The sequence below is a fragment of the Chroicocephalus ridibundus genome, chromosome 1 (assembly GCF_963924245.1).
Source record: "Chroicocephalus ridibundus chromosome 1, bChrRid1.1, whole genome shotgun sequence".
NCBI classification, from domain to species: domain Eukaryota; kingdom Metazoa; phylum Chordata; class Aves; order Charadriiformes; family Laridae; genus Chroicocephalus; species Chroicocephalus ridibundus.
Window position 1 is genome coordinate 209269627 of NC_086284.1, and position 26315 is coordinate 209295941.

The 26315-nt window shown below is 35.9% G+C and overlaps 1 protein-coding gene across 5 annotated transcripts in view; it reads right to left on the reverse strand.

The window, feature by feature from the left end:
* Positions 1 to 26315, reverse strand: part of CACNA2D1 (calcium voltage-gated channel auxiliary subunit alpha2delta 1) — a 430557-nt gene that overhangs the window by 61218 nt on the left and 343024 nt on the right. For all 5 annotated transcript variants that reach the window (XM_063323544.1, XM_063323542.1, XM_063323543.1 and 2 more), the window contains exons 12-14: positions 22607 to 22711; positions 2210 to 2288; positions 118 to 167 (exon numbers count right to left, since the gene is read on the reverse strand). In XM_063323544.1, coding sequence (XP_063179614.1) covers positions 118 to 167; positions 2210 to 2288; positions 22607 to 22711 — 234 coding nt within the window. The remainder of the gene's footprint in view (positions 1 to 117; positions 168 to 2209; positions 2289 to 22606; positions 22712 to 26315) is intronic.

Genomic DNA, 26315 nt, shown 5'->3' on the forward strand with positions numbered 1-26315 from the left:
TAGTGCATCTTAAAATGTAGTCAATTCAAACAAAGGTGAAATGCAACATATTTAACACCAGAAATACCTCCGCTTGTTAATGTTTCAACTGTATCTGCATTTGGATAACACACTTACCTGGGTGTTTATTCTTATGGCTCCAATGGATGGTATTTCATAATAATAACCTAAAATTTAGAACAGAAATAATGCCATCTTATGATAATACACTGCTAGTCTCTTAATCTTGAGGAATTTCATTTAGCTTGTAATTTCTAATTTAATTTTAATAGAAATTATCATGTATGAATGGAATACTTTTTTAGCAGATGCCACCACAACGTGTGGCCACATACAATGGGTCACCATGCCATATAGGCCAAGCTAGTTACTCTTAAGCAGCGAGAGTATATAATGTGTTTCTTTTGTCTGTTGTTTTTAAAGCTGAGGTAATGTACTGAATTTGTACTCTTGAATTCCCAGTTACTCTGATGTGCAAGGATATGTCATGGTCATGTCACACTGTGACAGCAACGTACTTATATGCTGAATGCGTGTAGGAACGTGACTATAGCCACAGTCTGCCACAAGAGTGAAGTTCATAGCAGAAAAATATAAGGCACTCTGTGGAAAGGATGGTAAAATCAAACTGGTATGTCTTCTAACTAAACATCGGAAAGGTCTTTATTCATCATTGATTATATCACATTTTTTGTTTGAATCAAAAATATTGCCCATATGCACCAATAAGACTGAAAGGACAGGCACTGAGATCCAGTTTCAGACCAAGGAAGTTGTAAGCCAGATTGGAAGGCAGTGGGGAGGGCTGGAGAGGTGAGAGTACTCAGGCTAGTCATTTACTTTGCCATAAGCAATGCGTGGCTTGATAATAAATTTAAACTTTTAATTAAGGAAAAACTGGACGTACAAATAATCGCATCAATTTTAGACAGAAGATTATGATCACTTTGCCTCCATAACAAGATGACATAGGTGGTTATGCTTTAAGCCAGCTGGTCCTCATTTGTTTTAAAACAATGGAGTTCACATGCACACAGTATTTTGAGATAAAAAGAAGTTAGCAAAAAAATCCCCTGTTCAAAAAATCAAACGTTGCTTTTCTGTAATTATCTGACAATACAACCTGCTCTTCATGAAGTTGTCGTATCTTCTGCCCAACTTGCCAGCGTACTGAGGGATTCATGAGGCTACGATATGTATGCTATTCATACGGGCTAGGGATTCTTCTATATCATTATGTTTTTCTTTATCTATATCTTTCTCTTACCTTTGGTTTATGTTATTTTATGGCCTGAGAATCATATCTTATCCTCCTTTCCTGCCAGTCTTAACTTTCAAGACCCTCTTATAATCTATCCCACCTCTCACCTCTTGCTTCTTTCTGATTCATAAAATACTTTCACATTTTCAGTCAGGCCTGGGTATTGCTCTGTTTAAAATATTAAACAATATTATTTGATAATCTATTTTCTATTTATCTGTATTTATCTATTGTTCCACAACTATACTGTAAGGTATTTGAGACAGCTCTTTCTCACGTTCTTTTTAAATGTTTCTGACCATATTTTTCATGTAGAAATTTTAGGACAAAGTATTTTATTTCCTTAATTTCACCTTTTTTACTTTTCTTTTTTTTTTTTAAGAAATCAGGACAAAAATATAAAAATATAAGAAGTTCTTAGAAGCTAAGAAATCACAGCAAGAATAATTTTGATATTTTCATCAAAAAAAGGGAAAAATAATGCAAGTCATCTGGTCCCTTGTTAGTTCTGGAGAAAAGCAGAAAGAAATCCAACCAGCCAACAAACCAAACAAAAAATCCCTTTGTCCAGACCCCTTAATATAAAACAGCTTTGCTTAATTTCTTATCTGTCATCAGTTCCATCTTTTCATAGATGGCTATTACAACAAGATTTCTCAAAACTGAACCATAATATCTTCTTCTTATTATTATTAAAAATACTCTGATATTTTTCTTACAATACAAAGTTTTAAATAAAGTAATCAGAAATAAATAAGCAAGGTTATTCTTTATATAGATATATGCATATACACATTATTTCATCAAATAACTTTTTGGAGCTTTTACTAAAAAATACAATTAACGTAAAATTAGGCTGAAAAAAAAATCTGCACATTTTAGAGAGTAATAAAGATATTGCCTATCCAAAGCTCTAGCAAAGAATAGTCTCAAAGGAAAAAGCAGTACCTTTATTTTCACAAGCCATCCACTGTATGGGTCCTTTGTCATAATTATGTTGACCAACAGAAAATGTGAACACACGTACCTATGCAAGTTAAAAAACAATGCATATAACTATATGTCATTAATTAACTGTGACTCCCAAGTTAATGATGCTTGGACTTTTTACAGATTCGAACAGAAAAAGATAACTGTGACTTTTTCATTCTTTATCACCATAAGAGATACACTGTTATTATGATATTTCATGTATTCCTATTATTTGGTCCATGAAGTAGAACTCAGGAAAAATGTTCTTTCATACATCTTTCATACTTTAAAGCTCTCACATTGGTTACTGTCCATGAATCTTCTTTTTTTTTTTTTTTTTTTCCTAGGGTGGTAATTGTACCTCTTTAGGTTTTCTTAATTTAGTTGACTTAATCTCCTATCAGTATTAGATGCTTACCAATGAATTAGAATGAACATATACATGGCAGTAGAATTCAAAGCAATGCAAAGCAGGATTTTTTAGGATATAAAATATTTTCAGGAAAAAAAAAATATAGGAAATTTTCAAATACTACAGAAAACAAATTCATTTTCCTCAGATTTTCAGTCTTTTTCATGTAAACCCACTAAATTAGTTCAACAGAGTTCCATGAAAGGGCTAAGCTTCTGATATCTCCCTTTAAGCTCTTGATATTCATTAAAGCTATATGTTTTTACAAACATAATTCTATTCTTTTTAGTCAATGCAACTCCAATCTGTCCCAGCAACTGAGGGGATTCATGGCTTCAGAAGAATTCACCAAATTCCATCCAAGTTTTGGACTGAAAACAGGCTTCTCAACTGAAATTACTTTCCATGCAAATTGTCTGATTTGAATAAGAAAAATTAAAACCAAAAATTGGCATTGCTGTATACAAATCTAAAATCCTACAGGACACACAGAGAAATTACAAATGTTTTGCTTCATCTTCTGGCTGAATATTTTGCTCCAAAGCTGAGTGTTTCTGTAAAAGGTGGAAAAAATATTTTCCCAACAGTTTTAATAAGCTGTTCACTGTTGTCCTGTCTCTCTGAAGGAATGTCCAAGGACCAGACTGCCTTTCCTTTTCAGGATTTTCTCTTTCTTTATGGACCTTTCACTTTATCACTTCATTTTACAAATCACAGATCACAACGTGAAATCAGAATATAAATTCCTTTCTATGGAACTCGATGACTATGTTTAAAATTAAACCATAATACAATTAATTTGTGTGCAGGCTCTAACTGAGTATAAGGTAATGTTTTCTTTAAATATTAGTCACAATATAACCTTGCAGAGAGTCCTTGTAAATGACTGATATTGCCAAATTTTGAAATGGTTATTTATACAAATTTTCACCACGTTATTTAGCATGTGTGATTACTAACTAAACCTTCGTTCATCAAATAAGCAACAAAATTTGTGTAACGTACTCAGAGCTTATGCATTAACCAAGAGCTGTAGGAATAGCTCCAAATCATCAGTCAGCAGCTAGCAATTGATAAAACTTTATTAGTGTTGACCCCTATATGCAAGGAGGGTGAACAAAGCTTTGTGCTAGATGTCATTTTTAATTAAGAATATGTTTTGATTTGCTTTATCCATACAAACCCTTTCTTTCTGCAGTTAAAAGCAGAATTAAAACAACTACACTGCTGCACTGAATGCTGATTCAGGTGCTTCTTTAAATACAGAGAAAATTTGAAGTTTTTCAATAAAACTCCTAAGACTATCCCATACAGGGTCATTTGGCAGTAATGAGTCAAGCCAACAATAGTTCTAGTTACCCGGAGAGGTATGGGAATGACTGTACATGTGTGATGGTAAAATTTTGTTCTCATAGTTCATATGGATAGAGGCAGATGAAAAATGTATTTTATTACCTTGAAAATATCGATATTGATAGTGCGAACATGACTTCACCTGATATGTCTACATCTCATTTATTTTCTTTAATACTGTATCACGTCATAAATTCAAGTTACATTTGGCATCCCCCATTTGCTCTTGACCTCTTTTACAAAATGTCAGCTATAACTCTTCTAATGGATCTTTCTGTTTCTATTTAATTCCCATTTATTTTTTCTAAGCTGAATATCACAATGTTATTTTCTATTCCTATCTCTCAGCTCACAAGGTCCCTGCCTACTGCACTCCTGGTGGTTTAGTGGCCACTAAACACTTGATTCGGATCACATTCTTCTCAAAAATTATGGTGCAGTAAGAAAAACCCCACTGAAGGCCACTAGTTAGATAGCTGAGTGACCTGACGTCTCCTTTGGATTAAAAGTAACTAATTAAGTTAAGACAGAGTCACGTGGGTTTGCTTGTGTGTGTATAAACCACCAGTCAATTAGACTGGACTGTCTAGCACTTGATCTCAAATGTACAAATGAAACAATGCATTGGATTCAAGTTACAAAATGGTATGTAATTTAGGGAAAAGAAGCAGCATGTTAAATCTGCAACTAATCTATAAAGAATTTAGAATTTAAATTATTGACAACAAGCAGAGGACAATATATCTGATTTACTGTTCCTTGGATAATTAACAGAGAGAAAGAACTGCAATGAAAATTGGAGTTTTTAATTGTTACTTGGTTTGGCAAGAGGGTGGAACATTCAAAAGAGTTTTCTTTTTCCTATTGCCTCATCTGGAATTGAGTAGAATGACAGACCAGCTGGAAAAATGAGTCAGCAAGTCAAATTAAACAAGCCAATTTTAGCAAAAAAACATGTTCTGTGCTAACAATTTCTGTGACAGGACCCAGAGTCAGCCAAAGGACTGAGATACGCGTGTCTCTACCTTTTCCTTATAGACATCTCTACAAAGAAGACAAAAGGCCTTTAAACTAAAAAAAAAAAAAAGACAGATTTAATTACTTTTAGTAGGGAACTTATGACTGAGAAAACTTGGAGCAACTAGATCAGACACAATGGATTTGAGCACCTCTCCCTTTGCCTGTGCTTCCTTTTAAGCTTGGTTACAACCAAGTGGATTTCTGACTTTAAGCAAACTGCCAAGTACTCTTTGATCCCAAGAAGTTGTTTTCCATCACCACCAAGACCTGGTTATTTCTTCTCTGTGTTTCTCTGCAGTCTCTTAGTTTCTGTGTACACTACAGATTCCTGGGTCCTTTTGCTATGACACCAGTGGATGGACACTTCTGTCCCCCAAACCATTTCCCAAGGACAATGCAACCTTGCTTCCATAGATGGGAGATCCATTTATTCTCCTCATAAGGAAACATAATTTTCAAATCAATAAAACCCAATGGAAGAATCAGAAAAACAAATAGGAGCTGTCACACTTTCTTATTTTCAGTGGGACTATTCAAAGTAAAGTACTTCCAGAAAACTCGTACCCTTAGAATGGCAAAGAACTAGAGACAGGCACCAGCCTGCTCCGCCAACCCAGTCAGATACAGTCTTGAAACTGTTCTGAAATGTGAGAGCCCTGATTTCTACTGGCGAGTGTTCAAGTCCAGAGCTGGGTTAGTTTTGTCAGGAATATAGCATGTGCTGGTAATGGGTAGCTAATTCTCTGTATTTTTCTCACTCTGAAACTAACCTTGGGGAGAAAACACCAAATCTTTTATTCTTTGTATTCTTCATCTACAGAATATAGTAGAGCAATATACTTATTAACATGCAAACCAAGTGTAGAATAAATGTCAGGAGAGTCAGACAGTGAGTGGCACAGGCTGCCCAGAGAGGTTGTAAAGTCTACCTTCTTTGAGGATTTAAAGACCAGACCAGATAAAGCCCTGAGCAACCTGGCTTGATCTTATTCCTGACATTGAACTAGGGATCTCCTGAGGTCATTTGCGACTTGACTTATCCTAGGATCCTACGAAAGCCAGCAGAGGAAAACAAGCAAAAAACCAACTCCTAATCAGAACAAGTGGTAGGCAAAAAAGAAAGCTAGAGAAAATACAGGAAGAAGTACTCTTTTGAAAAAAATACAGTTGCCTAACTATATAATTAATTTGGGTTTTTATTTTGTATTTCTTTCTAACAGAAAAAGCTCATAAAAATCAAGGTGAATAGAAGGATTCTGACTGCTACAGATATTTGGGGATAATGACACTCAAGAGAGTTGTGATGAAGACAAAAATGAAGAGCTACCTACGAAAAGGCTGCTTTCCCCACAGATCTCAGTTGCTTTTTACCTATCTTATTTCTTAATATTGCTGTTGGAATAAAATGAAGTAAAATTAAATTAGACTTTTCCTTTGGGTGTTATCATGTTATGAACGTTACGAAAAATTAATAGCTTGAGTGAAGTGAATTCAAAGCGGTAACTAAGCACAAAAATCACCCTCGCTGTGTAGGTCGCTGGATGTATGCGTAGGCAATATGTGCAGGCCTAGGAGAGTCTGAGAAACTGCAACCACTCTGCAAGTGGTTCAGAGTGGATGAATATGCATATTTCTTTGACAGATGAATTATTTGTCTTGATTTCTGTGCTGCTGCAATGAGAGAGCTCTCAATAACCATTTATGTGCATCTCTTCGTTACTCTGTTTAGATTAACTGACCTTTGGAGATAACGTATGTCTCTATCAGATACCAAGAGCCACACAATTAGTTTACTCAACTAGATGTATGCAAGACGAATCCTATCATTTTATGTCTATCATGTAAAACCAGCAAGAATGCATCTTTCTCTACCACTAGATAAACAAATTTACAGAGACAAAAATTGATCTCAGCAAATTATGCAACTTCAGTTTTCCTGATGACAGTATGATTTCAGAATGTTTTAATCTGGCCTTTATAACCGCAGGCTAAAATTCACAGATAATCTTTTTTACTCTAGATCAAGAGAAGCCGTGATATAGGGGAATAATGCAGTAATTCCAGCATGATCTAGGAAATTATTTTTCCCACTAATGTGTTTACAGATTATTAGATTTGATGAAAATTTGTTTGCAGTTTATATTTAATAGGTACACTTCTGAAAAAGCCTATTTTTCTGAATAAAATTATAAACCTGCTTTTCTAAATTCCATTATGCACTCCATCTTCTAAATCGCTTGAAAATATAGCCTTTAAAACACTTAATCATTTTGGTACTTTTCTGCTGTAGGTCAGGGAAATGTTATGTGGTTTTCAAGCTGCCACAGTTAAAACTGTGAATCCATTTTTTCCTTTCTGTCTTTACATCTGTGGGCAGAAATCTGAAGATGATTTGGGACTCTGCTATGAACTAACTGAGACCAGACGTTATTTATAACCAATTTGAACTGAGACCAGAACTTCAGAGAAGAATCTGAAAATCCTAGATACAAATTAGGAAACCACCTAGGACTAGCCATTAGGAAGCACTGAATACAGAGTTTCACCTAAATTCTGGTCCATAATCTGCCATGCTGAACTGTGCAATTCAGGAATTCCAGGGATGCAGTCCTGAACCATTTGGGTTATATCTATAAAAGCAAAGTGGCTTTGTTTTCCTAGGAAGCACAGGGAGAAGAGAAATAGAAGTTCTGCGTTTAACAGCAGGGGTAAGACTCACAATGATGTGCTCGAGGGAAGTTTTAAGGTCCCTTAGGCTATGTTTATGTAGAAATAAAATGGGACATAACCCATTTTCTTTCTCAGGCCATGAGGGCAAGTGACACAGCATGCCTCACGTGTCTACGGGTAAATTATGTCCTTCCTCCCCCCCGTCCCACCCCCTGTATTGGGTGGTTTCATTATAAAGTCTTTTGGGAACAGGCCCTGGCTCACGCTCCCCCCTGAACTGAACCCAGACATTGTTCAAAAGAGTTGATTGCCACAGGCCAAGAACCATACCGTTGGGTCTGTTAACAATTAAAAAGTATGGATAACTGTGGACATTTCTCCAGCCTGCACCCTGGCCTGGGACCGCTCATTAGTATGGACAGAACTGTGTGATTCACTCGTATGAATAAAGCAGGTTATCTCGTGATGAACTGAGCAGGGCTCACTCTTTTCAAAATGTCTGCGACAGTGGTGCCTCTAATCTTTTAGATGAGAGTTCAATGCTCAGACAAGAGAGGTCTGAGTTCATGTTTCTCAGTTTGATCAAAGTCATGCTTCCACTACTCTGAATACCAGACTCAAGAAAGTTCAGGAGTTGGAGACTTAGGCTTTTGTGTGTGTCTCAGACTGCCTACGCGTTTTGCCCTTAACAGCAATTGGGAAAAACACAGAGATGACCTAAGCAGTAGGGTATGAAATCTAGTCGGGTGCTAAGGTTGTGAAGTTTTAAAGGTCTAGAACTCAAAATGCAGAATTCACAACTTTATGTCAAATTAGAAAATACCAAGAATGGCATGATAAAGCAACAGAAATGTATCAAGCAATATTTTTGATATTTATGACCACCTTAGGATCTGTGTTTTACTGTGGGTACTCTCCAAAAATATGTGTAGACTTGGGGAAACTGGGGAGAAAAACCCACATGGGAAACAATAAGAATTTAGCTCTCAAATATTTAGATGCAAAGATAATTGCAGGCAGGACATCTTTGAGTTCATAGACATGAAGTAAGTATGAATGCATTTGATACAACACCTATTCGAGTGTTTCCATAATTGAGCCTCTATGCTCTGATTCAGCAAGGCATTTAACTATGCAAGTAATCCCATGTAATTCCCTTAACATCAATGGAAAAATGCTTTAATTGCAGCACGCGTTCAAAGACTACTAGAGCGGGTCCTTGGAACTACTTTTCTAGACATTTATCCACAGCGAATAATTTCTCCCAGACTTTCCATGTATATTTGCAGTCTTCTCTATCATTAATATCTTTCATTCACTACAATTCAACCTCAAACTTCAAGCTGCAATGCTAACTTATGAATTCATAGTCTAATTATAGTCTGTATAATTACAGCCTGATAAAGAAAAGAAATAATGACACTCCAAAAATTAGCTCACATTACAATCTAATGTTAAGCCTTCTATCTTAAAATAAAAAGGAAAAGCTATGTTTGTTACATATTAGGAGATTATTGGAGAATCTCACTTGCTTTGGATATGATTCTACACTGATAATATGGGCCCAAAACCATTTAACGGTCTTAATATATTGGGAAAATAGATCCAAGAGCACTGATGCGTGGTATGGTTATGCAATTACTCTACAAAAGGAACTAAAAACTGAGGATTATACCTGAAGCCTTCATAACATATGCATACAATGAAACCTGCATGTTCACTGAAGAACTCTTTAAAAGTGAATGCCATGAATCCCTGAAATGTGTTTTGAGAATTGCTAAGTGTTTCAAAAATGAAAAAAAGTGATTTTGTCCAGCTTGCTTTGTTTCCTCACAAAGACAGCTTATCGGCATGAAAATGGGGATATTTTCTAGTGCAGAGGTTGAAAAGACCATTATGCTTAACATATTGACAAAATTCAGAATTAACACTCTCACGGAACTGAAAAAAATACTAATTCCGTTACACTGTTCTACATCTTCTTAGTGCCACCTTGTGGAACTACAGCAACTCATTCCCTACTGCCGAAGGGACAGCAGTTGGGGCCCCTTCCCCTTCTGCTGCACCGCTAAAAGGATGGAGGTATAAATACCCTGCTGATACCTACTAATCTACCGCTGCTAAATTAAATATAAGTAGATTAATGAACCACTGATCATGTGATCCTTTATGTCTTTACCTAGTTTAGACCAGCATCACCGAAGTACAAGTGGAATTATTCAATTCAATTTGCTCAAAATAACTTAACAGAAATATTACGTAATGAGAAGGGGGCTATGTCCTCTGTACCACACTGTCTCCACAAACAGGGTGAAGATTTTAATCTCAACATTTTCCAGGTGTAGGTATAAATCAGCTCTGTTTTATTAGCTTTTTACAACATTAGTCTCAAGAACTGCAGTAAGAAAAAGCTGTTCTTTCAAAAACACCAGTAGGACTTCACAATGGCATGACTGAATGTAAAATCAGGCTGTGTCTACCCTACCAAAAACTGCATCTTGACCAACTCTCAGGCCTCAAGAGCAACTGTGGCAGCAGAGCCCACATACATGCATAGGGGCTATACCGTTGCTCCTTCCCTCTTCCCTTTCCTTGCTGCCCTAAGGGAAGTCCCAGCACCTTGTCTGGGAGTGTGCCAGTTGGCAGAGGCTGAAAACCTCCCAGGTTTAACTAACAGTTAAAAGCTATAAATGACTGCAGGACAGTGCCCAAGGCCATGTGTTGGCCCCATGTAAATTACTAATATAGATGGTGTCTTAAGACTTTTAGATTGATATGATGTCTCCAATAGAGTCTAACGCAGTTGCTGTGTGTTTGACTCATCCTTCTGAAAGGCAGAGATGGACTTGATCTAAAACTTCCTCAAATAGTCCTGAAGTAGTCTTCTGTGATGCAGACTTCTGGCTGTAGCTCTGGCTGAAAGGATGCTGCCACACTGGTTGCTCCTCCTATCATATCCACCAAAACTGCTGTTCCCACCAGCCCACCCCAGCCCACCTCGAAAATCAATGTAAGCAATTCTGGATCAGGTGATTTTCTAGCCACTCATCCTGTCTCGCAGTCTTCAGATGAAGAAATTACCCTACCTTCTCTTAATAATTCAGCTCTTGAATGCTTTACTTTGACTAGCCGCGTTCTATTTACTCAGTTGATCTGTTTCCTTCTTTGGTTATATTAATAACAAAGTTTCTTTGTTGAAATGAAAAACAATTAAATTCCTCCTTTCCCTAAACTGCTTCTCTCTAACACTCAGCATTTAGCATTCCCTGAAGAAAAAGTCATTATTTTTTTTTCTGAGAGGTCCTTGCAAATTTGGTGGCCCATATCAGTAACCAGCCAAAGGAGCTGACAAAGTAATTCCCTCTGTAGTCTGGATTAAAAGCATTTTAGGCGTTTCTTTGATAGTCAAAACAACATTTGGAGGCAGCTGAACAACTGAAAAGGGCCAGATTAATTAGAGAGATATTTACTGTTCATATTGTGACACAAAGGCTTCTTTTTTGTTTTTTGCTTTTTTTTTTTTCTTTGGCTTTATAAGCCCCGGAGAAAAGATATTACAAATATCAGCTAAGGATTTAAAGGAAAATTTAATATTCCATTGAATATTTCAAACACTAATTTCAATCAGGTACTCTGACCTTTTTTCTTTTTCATGCAAATAGTCTTTGTTTTAAAATAGTGTATAGTTACTCCCTCTGTTTTTTACTCCCATTACTCCAGCTCTTGTAAAGCATGAAAAACATTGACTGAAACGAAACGGTTGCAAACGTCAAACAGTTGTATTAGAAGAGGGAAAAGGATGGGGGGAAAGGGAAGGGCCATCGGAAATTCTCATTTCCAGCAGAACCGATTTACAGGAAATCTTCCTCTCTGGAATTATCAGTTATACAAAGTTCATGTCTAATTTTACAATGGTCTGGTCATCCCAGGAACATGGAAATTCTAAATGAAAACGATTTAGTGAGCTTGAAAAAGGGTATGCCGGCTAAACAGGGGAAGGGACTTTTGCCCTTGTTCACATGCTGTTTCTCGGAGATTGACCTGGAGATAGAAAAGTATCTTCAAATCACCTTAGGAGAGGGAGATTTAAGGATGAAAATGTTTCAGGTTTGGTTCCCTTTCCTTTTTTAAGGGGAAAAAATAATTAATAACTCTTGTATAACAATGGAAACTCAGCACTGGCATATAGGACTGTGCTCAGGGCAACCTGACCTTGGCTCCGCTTGCAGGTAAGACGTTCCATTACTGACAGGAGCAGGGACTGACGATGCCCGCTGTCAGCAACTGGCAAACGTCCTAGCGGGGCTGAAAGACCGAGTCTGATGCGCAGTCGTGTAACAGAGACCGTCCTTCACAGTTAGCAATTAATGCAATCACTGTGCATGCTCGCGCACTGTGCTTCTTGCCAAACTGCACCTGAAATCTCAGGATTATCTATGAGAAACATCGCCTACCCACAGATTTACAGATACCATCTATCCCATGCATGGTTTAATAATAATAATAAAATGAATCATGACACAGTTTACTCCTCTATTGAATGATATGGATTTTCATTTCTTTTGTAATCAGCTAAATAAACTTGATTTTCAGAAAAAAGAAATAGAACTGATTCTTTAAGCAATCCACATGGTAAAACAACCTTGGGGGCTGTCTATAGCCCTGGTGTGTTTAACTGTTTGTAACAGAGTGTTCTTAGTAAATCTAGATGTAAATTTTGCATTCCCAATGGCTGAAAGAGAAGAGCAGAAACAATGTATTGTAGTGAAATCACTCTTTAGGTGACAAGATATATGCTGTTTTTCACTCTATGATGTGAGATAAGTGAATTTTAATCATCTCTCACAAAATCTTTTTATTGAAAAAAAAAAGAAAAAAAGGTCTTTAGCCTTAAATATGCTTCTTACGGAGAAATTTATTATACACAAAATATTGCCTTAGAGGGTTTTGGGTTTGTCTTTGTTTTTGCTTTAAAATAAAGCGGCATCTAGAGACTTAGTTTGCAACAGAAACCATTGAGGATATTGTTATTCTTCCTGTCTGCATGTAGGACCAAGAACACAATATCGACAGTCTGCATTATACAATTCATCACCTTCAAAGAGGCGGCTTCATAAAATCATTTGTAAATAAACCAAATTCTTTCTTGTGAAAAAGATCCATTTAAGTAAAGTCAGAATTATTAAAAAAATACATTTGCCGCTTGCACTCCAGTTTCGTTGGTCAGTATGGATTACATGTTTTCTTTTGGCTGCATATGAGATTATATATATTATAATGAGATTATGAAGCACAGAATTCCCACCTAAACCTCAGCAACTACTGAATACATCATTTTTAATCTGACATGATAACGTGAATTTGACTTTGACTAAAATTGCTGACTTCAAATAGAAACTGAATATAGAAACAGAGGAATGGAGACACATGACAGGCCGAGAATTCACAGACTACATATGGGGACTGACTCTGTTCTGAAAAAAAAACCCACAGATTTTTTAATTATTTTTTTTTCCGCTCTATTTTTTAGGAATGATACCTGTAAAAATGTTTGTGAAAATCCCAACAGAAAATAATTAAAAGCTCATATTTGAATGTTATTTTCCCTAACCACACAAGTGCAAGATTGCAAAGTCAGTTTCTCATTCTTCTATTAAAGGCATTGTATTCTGTAGAGCACATTAAATTCTGTGTATTAAATTCTATCCTGTAGAGCGCAAGAGATTAAAGAATGTGACTATGAATTGCTGGATATATGACAGAGCTGGTTTTAGCCTTTTCTTTGGGACTAATCAGGTTTTTGAATCCAAGACACTTTCTAAATAGAGACTGGGGTATTTTCTGCTTATTTCTCACCAGAAAACTCAACCTTTATTTATTTATTTATTTATTTATTTATTTTGCTTTTTGTCAAAACTTTTTGCTATACAAAAAGGTCTTCTTAATTACGTGCAATAGTTCTTACTCTTGTTAAGATTTCTCAAACAGTGTTCCTTCATCTCAGGTACTGATGTTCTCTCCTGAAAAGCAACCCTTCCTTACAACGTCTGCAGCAATCTCTAATACTTTACATTTCAGTTGCACAGGTTTTCTACTTGCTTAAGTGAAGTTTACAGTACACCTACACTTACGCTTTCTCATTTCCCATTTCATATCCCTTTCCTTGTTATGCTCCTGCAAACATATATTTCCTGTTATCTGAATGGATTGTAACTTTGTTTCTTGAAATTTTCATTTCCCCCTTAACCTGTCATCTGTTTAGGCTGCTGCGCGCATACGTCTTGCGCTACCATCTGTTTCTTTCAGCTGTTCCCTTATTCTCTTGCCTGCTACAGAGATTCCCACTCTGTAACTTCTCCCTTTGAGCCCCAGTATAAAGTCTCCTACATATTTCTGTCTGTTTTTTTCCCCCAGTGGATCAGCAAATCTTTTCATTCAAAGATATCTCATCCCAGCTGAAACAATTCCATCTACTAAGGAACTAATACTCAGCTAACGCTCAACATCTGTCTATCGGTTGACCTAAGCAGCATTTAGAAACAAAGACTTGTATCAAGTTTTAGAGTCACTTAATAATAGTTAATTATTTTTTTTTAAATATATTCAGTTGTGCTAGCTTAGTTACATTATTATTCTATTAAATATACAAATTTCTTCCCAGAAAGTTGCACTTTTATACCAATGCTGTTAAGTTACCCTTTGGAAAACTCTAGACTTGGTGAATACCCAAAAGTCAGAATCTTGACTATGTAACGGGCAACTTTATAGAAAAGCATCTCTTTATCTTCATAATATTTTTTTTTTCTTGTGTCCAGTTTTGCTTTTCTATCTGCAGGACACAATTCTTATCTTCTAAATTTTCTCCACTCTTATGTTTCTAAATGAATGGGATTTGTGAGTCTCTTGTACGTGAATTTACAGCAGAACAACTTATATTTTCTCTGTCAACAGCTGCACTCGTTACAGTCAGTTCTTTGAGATCTACTTATGTCACTTCCTTTAATAGACATCGGAAGTGTAGGAAAATTATTTATAACTTTAATTACATAGGTTCATGCAGCTAAAACAATATGATGTGAGACACAATTTCTGAATATCTTGTAGTGGGTTAAGACAATTTCTTATTCTAGAAGATGCCAAGAACAGTTAGATTTATTTCTGAATTTTAAGGAAGAATTAATGGAAAATCGAGAAGAAAGATTATTTGAGTGAAAGATCAAACAGTGATTTTTATTTTGAGGAAAGGAAGGTATTACAGCAGTAAAACAAGGATAACACATCGGAGACAGACTTCAACAAACTCAGAGAACTAGCCAGTTGGGTATTGTGGGAAGCTAATCTAAAGAATAAAGGATTACGAGAAAGCTGGCAATTCATGAAGAGGAATACATTAAACGTACAAGAAGGAACTGTCTAATGCAATGTAAGATTAAAAATACTTAGAAAGTCAAACACAGAAACTGAAATTGAAGGATACCTGTAAAAAGCAGCTGTTAGGGAAAAAACATTCCAAGAAAAGTAAAAAACAAATCTGGTTCAATAATATAATGCAGTTTCAAAAAGATAAGTTTATATACTATGATGTATTTACCTAAGTACTGCATGAACAGCTACAGAAACTACTCTGCTCTCTTGACGCCACTTCGGTTTCTCTAACAGTTCAAGAGCATGTTTTAATTAAGGTAGAGATACCATGCGGTGGTACACAATGGGGGAGAGAATAAAGAATGAAAGGAATTTAAGATATAAAGCAGGAGAATTTGAAATAAGTTTGTTTAGTTGAGAAGAAAAGCTGGATGAGGGTGACAACATAAAAATGGTTTCGTAAAATGTAAGAAGAAACTACGATGAGAATTAATTGTTCTCTGTAATGAATGTAAAATGAGAAGAAGAAACCCTCTAGGCTTATTTTGTCTTAAGGAAATTTAGGGAAAGCTTGCTAAAGAGGTAGGTGTTGAAACAGAAAAATGTAAATACCTAAGAAAGCTGTAGAACTGGGCACTTTAAAGAAGAGGTTACCTACACGTCAGCAGGCATGGCCTAGGTATTAAATTGATCCTTGCAGAACATCCCATTCCTCCAACTCTTGAATTACAGAAGAATACAATCAACTCACACTGCATTTCACTGCAATCCCAGATTCATGCACAGCTAATACATGGGAAGACTGAGATGGGACAACCCTTCTGATGTCTAACCTCAACCAGTTATGCCATGTGAAGCATTTTGTTTGTATAAATAAGTAAAATGCAGTCTGACTCTCTTGCTTTTATCCCAAAACAAACATAATGTGCTTTCTATATTAAGCGATATCCTATCCCTGTTGCCTTGATTAATCATTTTATGCCATCTGCAGCATCAACCTCTATGTGATACCCTGAATCAATCACTATTAATGTAGTGGTTTGGAATTGAAGATCAACAAACATAGAAGTATCAAATAGCTCCCTCCACGCCAAATTTGAAGGAAATAAGCTGCCATTTGGGTTTTATGTAACAGAGACACATGATTCTAATATGACTGATAAGATTACTTTTCAACAGAGCTATATTAAAACTTTTATTAGCCTTCTGCCATTCTCAACACCACCAGGCGGATTTTCATCTTCCACAGTAGATAAAAATGTCACGTGGCAACCCAGATGGACTCATGTTCATAACATGACACCAGCCCAAAGAGAAACCCCGTATAAACCCATGACTACGTCTGCGGACACATGCATGAAGAGGCTTTTGTGGGTGCAGATCTTCTTCCTAAAATAAACCCTCCTCTGACCCACTGCACTTTCTGCTGCACCTCCTAAGTCTGCAGCAATCCTGCCCAACAAACTAGAGTACATAAATAGAATGGCACATGGGATGAGACGGTTGAAGGGAAAAGTAGGTGAAAAACGGAGAAGAAATATAATGGATATGACTTCCTTATTGAAGTCTTTAAGAGAAACCTAAATTGTGATGTTATATAGCCCAACAGTGAAAGGGGTCAATAAAAGATACTGTGGGAAAGGCTGCGATAGACTGCTGTAATCTAACAGCATTGTCAGGGCATGGACACTTGGTAGCGCTATGTCAGCTTAGGAAAAGATTGCTAAAAGGACAATATTTTTGAAAAAGAATATCTTACTGTACTCTGATTCCTAGTGGGGGAAGAGGGTCTCACACACCATCAGTTAACTGTGGTTCAAAATTTAGGTTTATATGGAAAAAAGTGTGCCTAATACATTAAAAAAGAAATCAGAAAAAAAAAAAAAGTTCTTGCATGGATTTACACAGTTATGACCTTAAATACTTTAATATTGTGCAGCTTGACTAGTACTGAAGCATGTCTGGATAATGCATGTCACAGAAGGAAGACTGCTGATATGGAACATTTAAATTAATTAATTCCATGGCATCAATCTATGTTAGGAACCCAGAAGCTGGGACAGTGGATAGATTGCAAGCACTTCATTTATAAGTGGAGCTAAGAAAGAGGTAAAAAATAGATCATTTGCATTAAGAATAAGATATTTCTTCAGTGAGCACTCTAATAACACGGTTTCCACTTTTACTTTGAAAGAAAAAGGAATGGATTGTGGAATTTATGAGTACTGACCCAAGTTTCACCCAGAATTTAGCTTTCCAAGTTTTGCATGTCACAGTACATAAAATAAATTAAAATTACAGCTGGAAGATGACACACTTAAGACAGAAGTGATTAGGTAAGGAGCCAGGGAGCCAGTTTAACCAGCTAGCTGGAGATTTCTTCTACATGAGATTTCCTGTACCATCACTCCAAGAAAATTCACAGGACAGGGGGACTATCAGGTGGAATGAGAAATATCTTAGCAGCTGGGTGTCTAAAGATCACAGAAAGCCAATGTAGAGAAGGCCAGAGAACAATCCACAATTCAGAAAGCTTAAAAACTGGCTTAAATTTTATCTCTCAAGCTATGCTACATGTCATTCAGATACAAACCAGAATTTTGCTTGCTTCAACCAACCCTTAATTTCATTACTTTATGACATATATCCTGTGTCACAAATCTGTCACACACTCAGAAAGGCAAGAACTGTTGAGGTGCACTTTGTCAGCTATTAAACTCTATTTGAAGTTGATATTAGTGTTGAGAAAGACGCTGTTTCTATTTTCGGCTCTATGAGTAACACTAGGAAGTTACATTCATTCAGTCTGACACCTGATGAGAATCCCACGGCTACCCCAAGTGGAAATGTCATGGGCTTTTTCAGTGGTCATTTGTAGTGAGGACTAGCACTTTCAGCCTTGTCTAGAATGATTCGTACACCATTGCCTAGATTAACAGTTTACTTTTTAGTTTTACCGACTTACAGTTTCACCATAATGGATTCAAACGAATGAAGAAAATGGTTCCCTTCCCTGGTAATGACAATAGAATGTATTTTTGTTTTAGAAGAAAGCTTTGCAAGTACTTTCTTGTAGATATTTCATTTTATCATTTTATTGACACGCTGAACGTGTCCCATTTGGAAGAAGTCACTGCCAGTTGTAACTTGAGGCCGTTTCCTCTTGTCCTGTCACTTGTTACTTGGGAGAAGAGACCAACCCCCACCTCTCTACAACCTCCTTTCAGGTAGTCGTAGAGAGCGATAAGGGCTGCCCTCAGCCTCCTTTTTTCCAGACTAAACAACCCCAGCTCCCTCAGCTGCTCCTCATAAGACTTGTGCTCCGGACCCTTCAGCAACTTTGTTGCCCTTCTCTGGACACTCTCCAGCACCTCAATGTCTTTCTTGTAGTGAGGGGCCCAAAACTAAACACGGTATTTGAAGTGTGGCCTCACCAATGCCAGTCATGAAGGATAATTCTGTGGAAATGGGACATGAGACCCACTTTAAGGTTCTCCTCCTACCTGAGGGGCCAGACCCTCCTACCTGCGTGGGTCAGATCAATCCATCTGACCTACACAAACCTCTATGATGACAGGAAACTTCAGACGACTGAAAGTGCATGAGGTATTTTTAAGGTCTTTTCCTACTCAAGTAAGTTCAGCAATCCTTCAAAACACAGATTTCAGGGTGCACAATCTGCCTCAAAAAACTGTAGTTAATTTTCTATTTTCAACCTGATTTCAAAATTCTCAGGATGGACAATGCCTACTGGGCCTCCATTTCAATTAATTTTATATTGCTATCTTCAGTGAAGCCATCTGTAGTATGAGTGCAAATAAAATGAAAATTTACCACTCCCATTCCTGAAATTTAGCACGTGTGTGGTATTTCACACATTTAATGTGAGTGCCCCAAATGTCACTGTAAAGGTAAACACGCCAGTTTTGAAATATCAGGCACAGCATGGAGTTGCAATCTGTGACAATAAAATCTGGCTTTGTAAAGGGAAAAAGGCATGTAAAGGTGAAATACAACTGTGATTTCCCACTTCAAACAGATGAAAACTAGAAAAGTTATTTTTCTCAAAATTTTGCAGTGTAGGTTTTATAATAACTCCCATATTCATACTTTAAATAATTTGTAAAGACAGAAAACCACTTTAAATATATCTGTATGCTATCTCAAACAGATGAAATCCCCCGATTTGACAGGACAGTTTTCCAGCCTCTAGATTCTAGGATGCTCTTTTAGTAGTTTTCAATCGTTTATTGTATTCTTTCACTTCTTTACTTGAAGGTTGCGCTAAGGGCACTGCAATTGAGTGTACTAAGTCATGTCATCTGATGGGCCAAAACTTATTGAAGCTTCTTTTATGCCATGGAATTACAAGGTAACCGACATGAAGAAGAAAATACTTTTAGAGCTGAAGCAATTTTACATCAGGAAGATGAAAACAGGGGTTAATAGATTTGAATGAATGGTCTTTTGTTCGTAGAAGGGAAACAAAAGTAAATTTACAACACCGTGTACCTAAGATGGGAAGTGACTGACTGTGATATAATATGATAATAAAGATTCATCTTTTATATACTGTATGTAAAACACAAAGAAAAATGTTCAAACAAATGCAGAGCAGGCAAGAAAAGACATCAGCTGATATTTATGCTATAACATGCTACTGCAGAACACTTTTTAACACCTTACTCATATTGAATAGTCTCTCTACAAACGATAATTATAAAATTGGTCTTACATTCAATGGGGCATTTGTGAAATAAAATATAAATTAACTGCAATAAAGACAACAGAATCTAGTTTCTAGATCATTAATATCTTTAAATATCTTGTCATTTAATGTATGGAAGCAGCCTAATATGCAACCTACGGAGGTAATACTATGTTTGTGACCATGGCTTTACAAAATTAAAAGTATATGTGTATTTTTCATGTTAGAATATATCTGTCAATTATGTTATTATGCTCTACTGGATTAAGATTAACATTAAAGTACAAAGAGAGGGAACAACAAGAGAGCTCACGTGATCATTCTGGAATCAAGTGTAGTCTTACTAAGGAGAGCATGACCACAAGCAGATTTTGCATTGTCTTATTTTAAAAATATGAGAATTTCTTTTGAAATGTTTTCTTTTGAAATTTTAAAAATATGAAAGATTGGCAGGGTAGTTTCATTATTCTTCCTAAAAATGAATTTGCTGTTTCAATCTCATTAGAAGTTTTTCAGCCATAAATTTGTCTTGAACACCATAAGGATTGTTACTGATTGAAAAATATAAGGAGAAAACAAATGGTTCTTCAAATTATATCTGCAAAAACTTTCTTAGTATTTCTCGTATTTCTGTATTACTGGAGAAAACCAGTAAGGGATGGTATCTACAACCCAGTACTTTATTAGACAAGCAACAAAATGTAAGTGCTTACTCAGATTTGTACCGTTATCTTCGTTTTACGTTTGTATTATACAATAAAACTCCCAAATCCCCATTCACTAGAGGTAAAACAAGAGAGTATCGTACTATATTGTCCTGGTTTCAGCTGGGATAGGGTTAGTTTTATTTCTAGTAGCTGCTGTGCTTTGGATTGCGCATGAGAATAATGTTGATAACACATAGTGTTTTAGTTGTTGCTAGGTAATGTTTATAATAAGTCAAGGACTTTTCAGCTTCCCACAGAAGCAGAGAGGGAGCATAGACAGGACAAGCTGCCCAAAGGAATGTTCCTTACCATAGATGTCATGCTCAGTATATAAATGGGGGCTGGCCAGGGAGCAAGAATGCGCGATTGCTGCTTGGGATGCGCTGAGATCATCAGGTGGTGAGCAATTGTGTTGTATCACTCATTTTGAATATTCTTTTACTATTATTATTATTATTACTACTACTACTGCTACTATTATTTTCCCTTCTGTCACTGTTCTATTAAACTGCCCATGAGGGTTGCTTTTTGTTTGTTTTTTCTCACACTTCTCCCTATCCTTGGCAGTGCAAATTTACACTATTAAAGGATGCAGTAAAATAACCATTTTAAATTAGTAATTCCTACATTTTATTCATTATACTTCACAGGATAATCGATTATCAGGCATGATGTGAGTAAAACTTTCAACACTACAAATCTGTTTTGTTGTTTGGACTGGATATTTTGCTATATTTTCCTCCTAACCTGGCAAATTTAATGGAAAATAATAAGAAATGATATCACACATCTTCCCCCTTGTGCACGTATTTTCTTTAGCTGACAGCTTTTGTTTTAACACAATAAAAGCTACAAAGTCCAAATTTCAAGAGTAATCTCTGCATATATTTCCAGAATACAGCCACGTGTGCCACACGAGTTGCTATGATTTCTGTTCTTCCTTTTAATTCTCAGTTTAAACAGTTCTTTCAGCTTGGACATGAAGATTAACTAAACCCCACCATATCATTCTATGTGAAACACTATTACAAAACAGCCACAAAATGATTATTCAAGGTCACTGAGTGAATCACTGGTCGAGATGGAAATTGTGTCTTTCATTTCTAGTTCTCCTTTTGAAGAGATTAATTCAAATATATGAGGATATCCAATGAAGTATTTCCATTGATTTATACATAAGCATCCATGGCAACTGTTAAAGTGTCTTGGTGAATTGTGATCTAGCTGCTTTTTTTTGAAAAGAAAACAAAACAAACCACAAAAAAAACCCAAAACTACAGGTACAGGCACATCCCCAAGCACTAGAAAAGGTAAATTCTTAGTTGTAGTGTGAATCCAGTTCATATTTAAGTTTTACGTAGAAAGTGATTAATCTTCTAAATATAATGATTTGCACTGAAATGTAGTGGGAGAGAATTTAGAAAGCTGTTTTGTTTCACAACACATACGCATACATGTATTTTTGCATCTATAAGTATGCAAAAGCCAGAGCAGAAGTTTGATTAGATTCAAAACTTAAAACCAGCACAGCTAATAATGCAATCTAGTCTGAACAACACAACTCGTCCAGTGGTTCTCATGTCAAGCCCACAATTCTGGGTGAACCGCAGATCAAATTTCATCAATAAAAAGCCATCCCACTCCCAGCTAAGACATTCAGAGGTATAATTAACCTCACTGGGAAAAACATGTGCGTTTGTTCCAGCCCAAATCTATTCAGATGCAGATTCTAACCTTGAGATCTGGTTTTGCCTTTGCCTGATGAACAACAAAACCACATAGAAAATATTCGCAGTGAGGAGATACAGATATATCTCATATCATTCAACTACCTGTGTTTCCACTTGATAATGGAAAGATTATACTAATGCAAGAAAAATGTCAATAAAAAGTTTAATTTTTTGTAGCTTATGGTATATTTCTGTACCGCTTGACACAAATGAGTTACAAGGTGTAAAATACTAAATATATTTTATGGTTTTTTCAAAGAAATGTTATGGATTGAGAAAGCTTTAAGTGATTCAATACTAAAACATTTTTTAAAAATACTTTATACACATGCCAAAAATGCTTTCACTTTTAAATGTTCCTCTTTGTGCTGCTGTATTTTATGTAAAAATCTTTTATATATCACTTACTTTTTTGTCTTCATTATATTTATGGAAAATTTCTTGTGCTCTTTCTTCACCACCATCCGTAAACAACATAATAATCTTATTGCAGTTAGCTCTAGAGACACTGTGCTGTAGGAGATACAAACAGAAGCCTTTTTTAAATTTCAGGCTATAAGGAATAACAACTGTTCTATTTGATGGCTTTCATATCAACATGCTTACTATTTTAACATGGTAGTGGCAAAACATCCAAAGTCCTTTAGGATTTCATTCAATACCCCTTTCTGAATGAAAAATAGAAAATAAAATAAAATAAAATAAAATAAAACAAAATAAAATAAAATAAAACAAAATAAAACAAAATAAAATAAAATAAAATAAAATAAAATAAAATAAAATAAAATAAAATAAAATAAAATAAAATAAAATAAAATAAAATAAAATAAAATAAAATAAAATAAAACAAAACAAAACAAAGCAAAACATTTTTCTGTTCCATGAGAGTTAAATATGACTTATTTCAGACCTGGCCCAACACAGAGGAATGGGGATCTGGTGGCTCCTTTCACCTCCACCAACACAAGGAGAGCTCTTTGGCTCATACCCATCACATCAGCCCCACAGTGTTCCTCTCCAGATCTTCCACGCGAGACTTATACAGTGAGGGCCTCTAAATATTTTTACTCTTCTCTTTTCTCATCCTTACTTTTTTTCTTGTCCTTACTGTCCTTGTGGAAATTTGGGTACTATGACCCTCTAATGAATTACTGAATTTTCTTTTTTTTTCTCCTACATTCCTACTCACAGACCACTTAAATGAAAACTCTGATCATTTAGGCATCCTGTAGGCACATCTAAAAAACTCTACCTTATAAATTTAGAAATATTTTTGCATTTGCTATTTTTGTCACATTTCCTTAAAATAAGCTCTATCTTCCACTTCTTTAATTCTTTCCTGTTTTTATTATTATCATTATTACACTGAAATGAATAGCAAACCTTTAGAAAACTATACTAGAATCAGGTTTAAATAATATATTGCAGCCAAGATATGGCTACCTAGATTATTAACAGCTCTCCATCACCTGCTTTTCTAATTAGATTGCAGCCCAGAGGTGAAGAGTTGAGCATGTTCCATAATTGCTGGAGAGCAAACCTGGAACAGAGAAATTGAGAAGAAGCCCCTCTGACTCCTAACGCGGCAGCCTAAGTAGCTAGTAGAACCACTGAGAAAAACGCAGTGTGTTGTGCAAAGGAATAAAAACATTGTTCCACAGCCAGAACAACAGAGAGATGAATATGAATTTTGGCTCATTATGAAAGGAGCCAAAGGCTCCTCCTTTGCAATTCACCTTCCTTCCTTATTCCCTAAAAGTTAAGAATCCAGTCTGAGCAAATTGTTCATGAATTTTACAGCCAGCCTTCCTTGTCCTCTGTGTTGCATACAAATGATCCGAGTCAGACACATCTTGGTACTTCTGAGTAGTTGGTTGTGACAGAATAAAACCCTTAGAGATTCAGTTAAATAAATTCAACTTCTCCTTCCACAAGCCTGAATTTTGCTCTATGAATTTACTCTACACTCAGGAAAAAAAATAGGAGGGTCATCCTTACACAGTACCTAGTTCTCCCTTGCTTTAGTCTTTGTGACTAGATAGTGGCTATCTATTCACTCTTCACTATTTCACTAACTTTTCAGGTGAGATGATCCCCCTCCCTTTCATTTCTTTTCATCCTACTCTCTGATCCGATTCCTTGTTCTTCTGCAATAAAGACATCAAAACACCAAAGCCGGCCCTCAAACATCGGCTGATAATCCTCAGTGTTGCAGCTCCATGGTTCTACAAGTGCTCCCAGAAAACTAAAATACAAAAACTTTATTTGCAATCACTATATTAACAGATGAATAATTATTCCTCAGAGATTGTTTGTATTGGTAGTTCAATATTCAGTGAATAACTATTTATTTAATCATTTGAAAAAAATGAGTCCAAAGATTTTCTTAAATGTAACAACAAATAAGAAAAACTTGAAATCAATACATGCTCGCCAGTCTCATCAGCACACTGTGTTTCATTGGAATTAAATAATTTATGACCATTCTTTGCTTGTGAAATATAACCTACAAGATACTGCTTTGGGCTGCAATCTTTTCAATATTAAAAAAGTAATAAAAATAGGGTTGGAAACTTCATAAATAAAGAAACCTACGTTTACAGTGATTTAATATACAGGTGAAAATAAAATCAGAGGGAAACCAAAGAGATGACAGGGAAGGGGACCAAAGCCCGATCATATTATAAAAAAAAAATAATGCTATTATGAGAAATGTGAACTTGATCCAGTCTTCATTTTAACTGACTAAATCAAGATTTTTCTAGTGGCTTATTTAGCATTAACTAATATAGTATCAGAAAAATGCAGTATTTTCTTTTTATCCCCTGGTACTTACAGAAGGGCATTTACTTACACTACACTGTTCAGACACTGAAGTCATGTAATGGAAAAAAAAATGCAAGATTTAAGCTTCCAAACAATATTGGAAATCTGAACATAAATAAGATCAGATCGTACAACATTTTCCCACCTTAAAAACTTTGCATCCTGATGAATGAACTTAACACATCAGTCTCTTACAAGGGACCAAGAGGAAGGCAGAACTGCCTTTACAACACATCGTTTTTCTCCCCATTTACACAAAGATGGAGAGACACTGGCTCAGGGAGTGCTTATAAGTGATTTTGCAAAGCTGATGCAGGAATTTCATCATTTTTCTGAACAGTTTGCCCCAGCAGTCCAATGGATGGATCTGCCCTCCCATCACAGACCACAGCTGAAAAGGAAGGTGTTGTACATACAGCAGCTTCCCCAGGACAAAAACTGGCTTCTTAGCTTAAACCACAGAGGAATTCGAGTCAGAACCGAGTCTATCTAGTCATTTTTAGCTCTCTCTTGCACTTGATAAAAAGCTGTTGTTTTGTGGTTTTGGTTTTTTTTTTTTTTCTTTCAAACACGCAAGCAAGACATGATCTATTTTATACTGTGCCTAAAATTGCTTTTGTTTTACACAAGTTTCACATCCCTAAAATTAACTCCTTAAGGGGCAGATTGGGATTACACCTCGTGGCGTGACGCTTTAGGATTGCCTTCTTCATTATGTGTTTCACGCCACTGGGGAAGGAAAAGGTAAACTGAACCAAAACTCAACTACTCAAGAAGAGATCAGTTTTTTGACAAATAGTAGTTATTATGGTACGAGGGAAAAAAGCCTCCTGCATTACTGAAGTGGAAGTATTCTTATTTTCAAAGAAATAGCAAGTTAACAATAATAACAATAAACAGTGGAAAAATACTGCATAAATATGATGGAATCCAGATTATTGATAATCACTTGAATTAGTATGCTGAAAAAACCTGAAGTGTCTATTTCCATCTAGCGACACATCAGACAGTAAGTTTTTCATGGCAGAAGTGAAATATTACTTTAGTGTTCAGAAAATTGTTTGAAATAACTGTCATCCAGAAACAGTACCCACAAAATTATTATGAAAATTTGAGCTGTTAAAAAATATTCCATTTCCATGGACCTTAAAGCAATTGGAGTGTTTGAATTCATAAATACACAACTGCAAACTATCCCGAAGCATATTTTTTATTATTTGTTTAAGCCTGTATTATATCATCCTATTATATTGTCTTGTCACCAGAGTCTAGCGCTAACTCCATCACCAGC